At 35.3% G+C, this 12,500-nt stretch overlaps 1 protein-coding gene across 2 annotated transcripts in view; it reads right to left on the reverse strand.

Moving 5' to 3' along the window:
• Nucleotides 1-12,500, reverse strand: part of igdcc3 (immunoglobulin superfamily, DCC subclass, member 3) — a 69,298-nt gene that overhangs the window by 10,908 nt on the left and 45,890 nt on the right. For both annotated transcript variants that reach the window (XM_083550868.1, XM_083550867.1), the window contains exons 6-9: nt 12,458-12,500; nt 8,849-9,014; nt 6,210-6,457; nt 1,103-1,267 (exon numbers count right to left, since the gene is read on the reverse strand). The exon at nt 12,458-12,500 is cut by the window's right edge and continues 116 nt beyond it. In XM_083550868.1, coding sequence (XP_083406994.1) covers nt 1,103-1,267; nt 6,210-6,457; nt 8,849-9,014; nt 12,458-12,500 — 622 coding nt within the window. The remainder of the gene's footprint in view (nt 1-1,102; nt 1,268-6,209; nt 6,458-8,848; nt 9,015-12,457) is intronic.

The raw sequence follows: 12,500 nt of genomic DNA on the forward strand, positions 1-12,500 counted from the left end.
TGGAAGGTCATGTGTTCAGATGACAGCAATATCATGCTGCCTCTGCTGCAAGGCCCTGAACCCGCTACAGCTCAGTTGTTTAAAATCGCTCTTGTTAGGGGCGTCTGCCGAATTCCATTAATGTACAAACATAATGGGTTGATCATTGACAGTAAGATTGACATTTGGATCAAATCAAATTTGGTGACAAATCACACTGGATCACTTAAATCTGTACTTATGTCAATATCTGCCATAAACACATCCATCCAAAACATTGAAAAGCAAAGTACTTTCGTAATGTTAAAAATATATTATGAAATTCTGTAAAATTATACATTTGTAAACACTATTCAAGAAATAACGGCTGATTTCCTGGACTGTGTTTAAGTGTCCAGGTAGCAGTGGGTCTTAATCCACACTAGTTTATCAATACCTTCAAACTAAAAATCAGTCCATTGTAATTAAATGAAAAATAATATAAAAACCCCCAAAGGCTAGCTATTTTTAAACATGTCAAAATTACATACATTTACATTTTAATTGTGCTCTTTTGCATATTTTTTCACATTGCTATGAACACACTGGCTTTGCAATAACTCTTTTATTAAATAAATAAAATGGTTTTCATAAATAAAGTCAATAAAAAGATATACACAGAAACCTTCTGTTTTCTGTCTGTTCTGAAACGGTGCGCTGCCGAAATGAGTCCCTGTGGCTACAAGCAACGTAATTAACAATTCATAAAATAACCTACTATTTATTATATAGTTCTACTTAAGCAATAATATGTTTGTGCGTTTGTGTGTGGCCCTGCTTTTACACTCGTGTGTTTACAAAATCTTATTAAAGTAGGAGTGAAATTAATGTGCATACAAGGACATACACTTAAATCTTTTTATTTATTTATTTATTTTTTGCTGCTTGTCTTACATTCGATGTACTCTCTTTGTGGAAAGCAAATGAATAAAACAGAAACATTCATTTCTATGAAATGACATCCCTTTCACATCTCTTTTCTCTTTACAAAACGATACATTTACCTGTAAGAGTGTATTTCCTAATGCTCAATATAAATATATTTGCAAGTGTGTGTGTTTGTGTGAGAGTGTGTTTGTTTTACCTTCTCCTAGTGTGGTCTCCTGGGCCATGGCGGAGGCTTTGCTCGCTCCACGAGAGGTGTAGGCCTTCACATAGAAGCTGTAACTTGTTGAGGGTTCCAAATCAGCAACCACTTGCTGTAGAGTGACTTTACTCACCGCCTCCTGATACTCCATTTCCATAGGGTCTGAGAACGACAGAGAGTACAGAATTATTTTTGAATAAAATCTATATGTATTTATAAATAAGGAATATAAATAGTGCCTGTCAAAACTTTGGAGACACCTTTTATGTCTTTTATGGGTTTTTAAAAGACACATGCATTTTGTTTAAATATAACAAATGAGATATTTTAATGATATTACATTTTACTTAGACCAAATAAATGGTAAACTTTATTTTCATTGAAAAATCCTCCCTTAGCATGAATAACAGCTTTACACACACTTGGCATCCGGACGTTTCTCCTTAACTTGCCAAAGGTGATCTTCAATAGTTGGAGATTTCTTTCTGACCTTGTAATCAAGTTCATCCCAGAGAAGTTCAATAGGATTTAGGTGTGTTGACTGGGCAGGCCGTTCCATGATAAATAGCACTCCAGCCAAATGGTTACTCTATAAATAAAGCTAATGGGGCTTGGACATATGCTTCAAGTAATTATCTGGTTGTATGGTGAGGTTAGTTTCAATTAGTCACAGTTCAGGTGGAACTGAATTGCATTGAAATACCGAATGGTAGCCATGTTGGTTCAGCATTCCTTTTACCCGGAATAAGACTTCAACCTTCCCTGCTCCAAAACCTTATTAGCTTATTAGGTTTAGGGGGCAAACACATTTTTACACAGGGCCACGTTTTGGATTTAGTTTTCCCTCAATAATAAAAATCTTTTACTAATATTTAAATTAGTTTGATAGATATGATCACACACAGCGAGTATTATTATTTTTATATATAGTACTGTGATTAGTGTAAACATTGCGATACACTTATAAGAAAAGATTAATAACTGAATAGTATACCAAATTGTACAGTGGTCCCCCGGTTATCGAACGGCTCGAATATCGAACATTCCAGTTAGCGAACGGTTTTCCGAACGCAATTTGGGTCCGGTGAACGAACAAAGTTCCAGTTATCGAACGCCACCCATGCTGCCCAACCCAGTGCGAGGGGAAGAAACTGCTTCCGCTTCAACCATCGCTGAGTAAGCATCTATGGCAACTTCTGTTTTTGAACAATATTAGTGATATTTAGCGGTAAGTACAGTAATCATTTTGTTTCTTACTCTTGTAAAGTTGTTAATTTATACTTTTACCGAGCCAACACAAAATACCCGCAGAGATCGAGATAATCCGGCAAAAGGCAGTCCATAAATAATATCCACGGTGCTTTACGGAGGGGCACGCATGAGCGAAGGAACAGGGCATTCCCTGAAGCACCGAGGTATGACAGCCACCGAAGGAGGCTTGGCAGGGGGATTCCTGAAATTATTAATACGGCTAAAAACAGGAAAAAATGGTTAATTATTGGGTATTGGTGGAGTTCGGGAACGGATTAATTGGTTTTCCATGATTTTTTATGGGATAATTAGGTCCGGTTTTCGAACATTTCGGATTTCGAACGGTTTTAAGGGACGAATTAAGTTCGATAACCGGGGGACCACTGTATTTCTTCTATAACTGCATGTTTAAAAAAAAATTATTATTTATGCTGTTTGTACCATTTAATGTTGTGGAATGTTTAGAAAACAAGCTGAATGAGAGAAAAAAGACCTTGATCCTGTCAGAAAATCACCACTTAAACTGGAGTCTCCTTACAGCCTACATAATGTCTACACACGTTTTTTTCAAATCTGTTGCATGTTGCATGCAGTGTACAAATCCCTGTACACTGTCACTATAGCGACTATACCATATTAGAATGAACGCATTATTTTAATCCTGTCACCCATGTTACTTACTCAGATCTACTTTCTTAAAATAAATTGTGCACACTTTCCGACCAATCAGATTCAGGTATTCAGCAGAGCTGTGGAATAAAATTATATAATATAATGTAAAAAGGAAACACAGAGCTCTTTTATGTGGCTTCACCGGAGCAGTAATTGTATTATTTCCCTGACGTTTATACGAGTATTATTGCTACATCAGATGTTAATAAATGGGTTTGAGGCTCGGGAGCTGTTAACTGGTTGGCAGCGTGGGAGTAATTTACTGCAGTGCACACAACAGCAGCAGTGAAAAATGGAATTCGTATGCATTTCCATTTTCCCAAAGTGTTATTCATTACGAGTTCATAAAAGATTCATTACCGTTCTGTGATAGATTCATGGCAGGTTCATGTTCAGAGGTTCTGCATTTTTATTTTATTTTTTTTCTTTTGTCTATTTTGTTTTTGCTTTGTCTATTTAAAGACTCATGACCCAAGGCTTTATAAAACTTCATGTACAAAAGATCTTTGTAAAAATAGACACATAGTCTGAGGGTCTGATTGTAAATATTCTCACATAGGTTGTAGAATTGGTGGCTTAATATTACAGAAGAATCAACAGGGAGGGTTGTGTTTATCCAAAAGCATCATAGCACATTTATTATCATTTAATGCTAATGCAAACACATACCAGAGATGGCAAAAGTACAAACATCCTACACTCAAGTAGAAGAACAGATACTCATGTTTTAATAGACTGCTAAAAGTTGAAGTACTGACTACACCTTTTCACTCAAGTTAAGGAGTTTGGGCTCTGACATGTACCTAGGTAAAATGTAGCCATTACTGCTACCTGTTTTAGTTTCATGCTGGTAACTGGACCTCACATCACATTAATATATTAATACTAGAGAAATAAAGTGAACAGCTCTCTCCTAGCTCAGGTCTTATTTGACTGATCGTTATCGGATTGTTGATGTAAATGGTGAGTTCCTCAGTCTCTCTGAGGAAAGTTTGGCATTCTGCAAGGATCTGTCTTAGGCTCTCTGCTTTTCTATTAATATATGCTGCCTCTTGTGAAATTATATGTAATCATGGTATTAGCTTCCATTGCTATGCTGATGATACACAGCTGTATGTTTCAGCAAAGCCAGATGAGAGAGATCAGCTTAACAATGATGAGGAGTGTGTAAAGGACATTAGAGAGTGATGCTTTATAACTTCCTTCTGCTTAACTAAATTAAAGAACTTTTAATAGGACCACATGCAGCTAGAAGTAAACGTTCAGATTACGTAGCATCTCTGGATAGTCTTTTCATCTCAGTGTGTACAGTCAAAGACCTTGATGTGATTATTGACCCGAGTCTTTCCTTTGAGACTCATGTAAACAACATTACCAGGATAGCCTTCTTTCATCTTAGAAACATTCGCCAAAATTAGAAATATGATGTCATTACAGGATGCAGAAAAACAAGTTCATGCTTTTGTTACATCTAGATTAGACTACTGTAACACTTTACTGTCTGGGTGTTTGAGTAAGTGCATAAATAAGCTTCAGTTAGTTCAGAAGGCAGCAGCAAGCCTCCTTACTAGATATAGAAAATATGACCCCATCACCCCTTGTTTTAATCAGTCTACACTGGCTCACCATCAAATCCTGCATTGATTATAAAATACTACTACTGACGTATAAAACACTTAAGGACTCGCGCCGGAGTATACGAGTGAACGTCTGTACCAATATGAATATGAAAAGAGGCAGGCTATTTGTTGGTACCGCCAATAATGAAGAGGGTGCAGATTTTTCTCTTTGAAAGCCCCACAGTTATATAAAAACCTTTTAATCAGTATCCGGGAGTCAGACACAGTCTCAGTTTTTAAGTCGAGGCTGAAAACAACTTATTTAGTCGTTTTTATCGGTATGGTTTTTTAGGTAAAAGGAGCAAATCTGAAGGGATCATGGATAAAGAGTGTTCAGTGAACTAGGATGCGCTTCTCCTCGGATCTGCCCACTTCGTCCCAGCCTGCCTCTGGATAGTGTTCTCATCAATTGGAGGCCACTCTGTGCAGCTGGGGATGGTTTCACATCTACAACCTGGGGATCCATGGAGTAACACAGGAGCTTTGAGGATGGATTTGGACTGTACTTAATGTCAACAGTCTGCTACACAGACAGGACTACAGCATGCACTTGATCATCACTGCACACCTCAACATTGTTTTTGCTGTAATAAGTTGACATTCGAGTGCCACCCAGATGAGGACTACGTCCCTCCTGAGTCTGGTTCCTCTCAAGATTTCTTGCTTATTAGGGACAAACTTACAATTATAAAGAACAATCTAATTCTTTATTGTTGCAGTATCTGTGTAAAGCTTTTTTAAGACAATGTCCATTTTTAAAAGCGCTATACAAATAAAAAATGAATAGAGTTGAATTCAATACAAAATTATTTTAGATTTTGTTACCTAATGAATATATCCAGGTGACACAACCACCATATAGAACACAAGCAGAGAAAACAAGATGATCAGGCTTGCTGTTAGCTTTGTAGGCTAGCCTACATCTGTGGTGTGTGATACACCAGTGGTAGATAGAATAATAAAGTAATTATTGATACCAGAAAAATCCTCTTAAGTACAGTAACGAAGTATTTGTACTTCGTTAATTCCCATCTCAGCATTCTGCTATAGGGTTCTACAAAGATACTTCATGGCAGAGGTTCGCAGTTTAGAGGTAGCAATCGATAGAGGTCGTACAATTCACAAAAACGGGTTATTTTTTTTGTTTTTATTAAGCAACTGCCTGGGATACCATAGCAATTGAAAGAATATATCAACCATCTCTTAAATCAGTAGTTACCACCTGTGATACCATTGCAACCACCTAGCAACATACAAGCAACCACAACACAATAATACTCAACACTATAGCATTCACCTGGAATACCATAACAATTGTCTAACAACAACCTTCCATAGTAAACACCTAGCATCACCAAGGAAAGCTGGAATACCACAGGCACCACACATTAGGACCTCAGCAACAAACTACAGCAGCAACACCATATCAACAATCTGGACTACGACAGCAACCACCTGGAAACACTTAAGCAGTCTCCTGGATAAGAAAAGCAGTGCTCCACCATAATGTATTTCACAAGTCATAATAAACCAAGTGAATAATTTTTTTTCTAGCTTTATACCTGCTGTCTTGCGGATGTGCAGTACATAGCCAATGATGTCCTGTGTGTTCTGGGTTGGTTCATTCCATGACACCTGGATGGAGGTTGGCGAGAGGGCGTCAGCACGTACTTCAGTAGGGATGCCTGGTAAACCCTCTGCCCACAGGACAGTGAGACGAGCGCTGGCCTGAGACGAGCCGGCACTGTTCTCCGCTATACACTGATATATCGCTTCATCTTCCTGGCTGATGCTGGAGATGGTCAGCGTGCTGTAGGAACAATAAGAAAAGCGATGTGAAAATAAGAGAAAAAGAATAAAGGGGATGATTTAAGTGCTGTATTCGTTTCATTGGGTTTAGTGTTTATACAAACATCTCTCCATATTGGATTTGCCTCGAGCTGTCTGGATGATGGATATTATGTTTGATGTATTCACACGACTCGGATCGACACGATCAATTCTGAAACCGCCGCTGCTGAGATCATGTTTCTGCCTCCGATTAAATCCAGCGAGCGAGTGAACAGGAAAGTAAGTGTGCTAAGCTGTAGGGGCAGCTAGAGAATTAAAGCAGCAAAATCCTTTACAGAATCACAGGACTTTTGGCGAAAAGATTAAAAAAATAAAAGATTTAAAATACATTTCTGTGCATTACTACAAACCTAATCGTCCAAAACGACATCCTTCAGTAAACAAGAAAATTATTTTAAAAACAGTGCCTTATCATTTATTTGTTTGTTTTTTTATCTTATTAGCCACTTGGTTTAATTGACAATCATTTTTATTTATACATAACTGATATAAGAATTTAATAAAAAGGCAGACCTTTTTTTCTGACTGAAAGGAAGCAATTCTACTCAGCAATATTGTGATAATTGTCTATATATTATTTTTACTTCCTTCTTTAAGTAATTGACAAATGATTGTTTCTCGTGTTGTCTACATTTAGAACTCGCTGAAACCACTGTAGCATATAATTAAAATTCTTCTTGGCAATTTAGCTCCCAAATATTGGAATTTACTCACTTAAATTGTTGTACGCTCTTTTCTCTGCCAGAGTTACAATCTTAAATCTCTCAAAGTGCCATTTCAATGTATTTATTTAGCTATTTATCTGAATTCCTGTGCAGATGTGTGCAGTATGTCTTTCAGTGTATGATGAGTCATTTCATATATATTTTGGTACCTTTCTACACATTTTTAATCCTTTCTTTTGTATTGTCATATATTCTGTTTCTCTGTCAAGTCAGGGTTACTTCTGTCTTGCTCATTTGTTTGCTTCTTTTTTTCATTTTGCTGCATTTTATTTTTCTCTGTATGTCACAGACAACACACAGTGACCTTGAGTTTGAGTAAGGATCTATAAAATATTACTTTCATTATTATCATTATTAAATTTAGGTCACTATGTGATGACATTTTAGTCCATTGAAAAAAATCTAATCAGACATTCCAGAATCTCTGGGCAATATGAACCAACAAAAAAAGCCTGAATGTTATTTATTTACTCAAAAAACTTATCTTTAAATCCCTAAGAACCCTTTCGATGTTAACAACCTTTTATTTCTGAGAGTGTAGTCTACATGACAGCATATATGTCAGTCTACTGTCATATATTCAAATTAGTGCTTACTTCAAATCTTGGAAGCAAATTTACAAATGAAGTGCATGAAGCATCTGTGTGAAGCATGCAGAGAAAAAAGGGACTGCAGAGATTTAATCAATGTTATGAAGGTTTTAAAAAGCTACTGATTAACTCACAGCCATCTCTGCATTACCTTCAGTCTCTTATTCCCATGTGTGCTTATATGTGATAGAGAGTATTATACATATATGAATATATGAATACATAATATGTTTTTTTTCCTATTAATCCTGAGGCGATAAAAAAGAATACATACCAATTTAAACACACAGAATGGCAAGATATGCAAATGAAAAACTGCCATTGGTTTCTTAAAGAGTCCTTTCTTTTCTTTTCTTTTCTTTTCTTTTCTTTTCTTTTCTTTTCTTTTCTTTTCAAGAATTCAGGAATATAAATGTTGAAGAAGCGAATGCAAATTTGAGGTGTAAAGGAGTCATTTTTGAGGATTATTTTATAATAATTAAGTGAACTACAATGAAAGCAATTGCATTTTAGGAGTTTACTTTTTGACGCATTTAATCAACACTGAAGGATACAACAACAAATATATATATAGTTTGATATCCCTTTAATCTCACAAAAGCATTAAACCAAAGGAAAGGAAAATGTTAATAGTAATTTATAATGGGAAGTTATTTCAGAACTAGCATGGCTTACAGATTTTTTATAAAAAAACATCATCGGACCAACGCACCAACGTCACCGGACCCCACAATCACACAAAACACAGGAAACCTGATAAGAAAATGTAACCTTTACTGTATATGCAGCGATCTTTACAAATCATATTATCTCCCGTGTTTGGTGTAAAATAAAAGCCCAATACAAAGAGTCAGCTCTTATTTCTTATTTCAGAAATAACTTAATACATTTTCTCACGGGAAAATACAAATGGCTGCAAGATTTGATCTAGAAAAGCCCAAGTCTCAGCAGAACGAAATAAAATCCATACTCAAAAATAACACAACACCCAAGCTAGACATCAGCACTGAGACCATTTGAGCATAATTTCCTCACCTGTTGTTGTTCCGGAGCTTGACGTGGCCATCGGGTTCCAGGATCTGACCGTTCTTTAGCCATGTAAGCTGAGGAGACGGCTCGCCTTGTGCCAGGCATGTAAAGATAGCAGTAGTACCGATTGGGCGTGCTATGGATTGAGGAGGCTGAACAAACTCTGCAGGAGCTGCACAGGTACACAGACACAGCATCATTAATAAACCCCAACATTAGAACTTTTCTTCGTTTATATATACAGTTTGCTTTATCTTAATTATACTCAGTATGAGTACATACCTACATTTTAATCCAACTAAACATTTGTAAAACCAAAACAAGAAATACATTTTGCAATTAAATTGTCATTTAATTGAATTTAATTACAATTTATGCAACACAACAAAATTGTTATTTGAGCCTTGATAAAAGGGTAAATAAACACATAACTATCTACAGTCTGGTGCAAACAATTGTATTCTAATGGTATTTTAATGGATTACGACTGACTTCTCATCTTTAATATAAAAAAAAAAAAATTCATATTAAAATGTTAGAAATGAAATATGGGAATATCCCATCAAGGGAACAATTCAACATGTGAAGCAAAATCAACAGTAATCAGATGTTATAGAGAGTGTGGAGGAGGCTAAATAGTGTACATTAGTGTTCTGTTAAATGATTTTATTTAGAACAGTATGTAACACAACACAAGCAAACCAAGAACTTTAGCATTAATATGCTATCAGTAACATTAATAAATTAACAGACACTTGTGTTTAATCATTTTAAATTCAATTCGGCTCAAAAATTATAAACCGGATAAGTAAAATAAATTGTTCGGTAAATTGAGTGGTTTGAAAAACATATTCATTATTTCCCAAACAAATAGAATTAATAGTATTCTGTAAATAATATAACCAATATTATATAAGATAAAATACACAAGCGGCGACAGGACAGTATTATTTAATCTAATAACTTCTTTATTTTTTACCACAGCAATTTACCAACAATTACATTTCTGAAATAATTATTGTACCACACATCATGCTTTATATGAATTTGAATTTTCATTTAATGTTTTTGATCATTCTTGAATCAAGTGAGTTTCTGTTGTCACTTATTTTATATGCAATGTGAACATCGTTCCTTGATTAGCCTCAATTATTTACTTTCTTAAAGTAAAAAAACAAACAAACAAGCAGTGTGAAATGTTACTTTGTCTGTTTCCTGTAATAGAAATGTCAAACACAAACAATACTACTATGTTTTGTCGCAGATTATGGGGAGTATCTGTCATACAAGTGATATTACATATAAGCATGAGCACATAAACCTTTTTCAAAACTTTTTTCAGAGCTTATGTTCTAGAAAATTGAATCTCTTGATAAGTGCAAAGACATAACAATACTTATCTGATTTATAATTTGAGCCGAATCGAATTTAAAATGATTAAAATTATAATATGTGACAAGTATCAAAGCAATGGTTAAATTATTGCTACTGTATTTAATTGTATTGTACTGTATTGATATTAGTATCTATGGTCACAGTTACTAACCAGAAACAGCACTTTTGCCACATACAAGTGCTTAATTTGACTGATTCTCCGTTCTGAATTTGATGCTGCTCATCACCCGACATTGGGGAAACACACAGAACACGTCACCGGTGTCAGTGACCTTGCATTGACCTTGCATTGACCTGCCTGAATACCCAGCAGCAGTTTTTCACAGTTAATGGATGTGTAGTCATTCCCAGTTACTATAACTTTCAATTATTTAGCATGGTGTCAACTGTCACATGCACCACAGATGATAATACTGAAATACACTGAAATATACATGCATGTTCACTGCAACAGCATCTGAACCACTCATCAGTGACCACAGTAGTCAAATACTTGATTTTGATTGGAAGAAATTTGCTGATTATTTATTATTTATGTATTATTTACAAATCACAACAGCTCATTCCCAATAAATGGATGAAAACCATGTTATTGTTTTTATGATTAGTAATTTCAAGAGAAAAGAATTTAAATGAGGACACAAACTTAATGAGCAAATGTTCCACAACATAAAATGCAATTCTCCACAGATACATTTTTTATTTATTTATTTTGATTTTTTTATAAATAAAATATATTAATACTGTTAAGAGAAATAAAACACTCCAGGATGTCCTGTAAAATAACAGTAATTCTGCTTTGCATTGTTAATTATTAGGTACTTATATACCCTGTTGTGTTTTGTTGCTTCAAATACAGTTTACAGTTTTGACAGTATCATGTAAAAAAAAATCCACAATTAAAATAATGATAATAATAATAATATCCATTCCTCATAATTCCTGAAATAAATGAAAAGCAGTCATGCTAATAAGGAAAATTAAGAATTTAGCTCACTGAAAAAAAGGCAGCTATAACAAAGTTGAGGTAAAATTAGTAAAAAAAACCAAACAAAAACAAAACAGAAAAGGTTGTTTCACTATCATGGGCTTTTTTTATTTTCAGGGCTGTGGGGTTAAAGAGGTAGCCAGTGGTAAAGCTAAACTTTGTCTATGCATCAGATAGACTGATTATAAAATAAAATATTCCCTCGAGTGAAAAAGAAGGAAGTAGAGGTTCACTACAAATCCATTTAAATTAGAACCCAACAAAGGTCTCAGGTTTTCTGTGGCTTCACGGTGATGTGAAACAAGCTTCAAGCCTCTCAGCATTGCCTCTGGAGTGCTATACAAGCTCTGTAATAAAGATTGGCTCTTTCTTGTTTCATTACCTCTACCCGACGAGCGTTAATCCAATACGCAATTACTCTTTAATTAGGTCGCATTTAGTTTAGACGGAAATTTGCAATTGCCAGCTGATTAGCAGCTGCTTGTTTGATATTGCAATTTTCCCTCCTGCAATTAGATTGGCATTATATCATTTACATCCATTGCTATATAATACAACACATCACCCATGATGCCTGTAGTGTGATAGGCTTAATCATCGTCACGATAAAAACTCATACAAAGCTCAATTTGTGAAGTCACAGACACCATTATAGACCCATCAGCCTTGGTTTAGTGAATATAGCTCTCTTAGAAAAGGGATTATAGACGGGGTGCTTATAAATGAGATTGCAAAGAGCGTCTCTTCTTCTCTAGAAATGTGTGCTTCCAGCAAGTAACTGTGATCAAATGACCTATGGCTTCAACAACATCAATGTGGTACGTTTTATGATTATTGGTCTTGTTTAACTGAAGCCTGAGAGAAATGTGAATTGTATATTTGCTTGCCGTGAGTCATTTTTCAGCATCCGAGATTTTTTTTTTTTCATTGACATTTTAGTCCATAATTTATTTAACAGACAAACCTCAACAAATAATTTAATCAAACAACCAAATCTACGTTAATCATTACTTTATGAACTGGTTTTGTTGGATAGCTTAGCACACAGATTCTACGGCTAAGAGAATTAACAGATTTTAGGTATCTTGGGTGGGATTGTTCCATGAATTAAACAAAACACCAAGACATTGAAGAGGAAATAGCAATTCAAAGTTTTGTGTTTGTTTCGGAAAATATCAGAATTGGTCATGTGTCCTGCTCTAGAAATGTATTGATTGGATAATTCAGCTCACCTTGGACCACTAGACGACCCTGAGCTGTTCGACGCAGACGTGT

Source organism: Silurus aristotelis, assembly GCF_946808225.1.
Source record: "Silurus aristotelis genome assembly, chromosome: 9".
Classification (NCBI taxonomy): Eukaryota; Metazoa; Chordata; class Actinopteri; order Siluriformes; family Siluridae; genus Silurus; species Silurus aristotelis.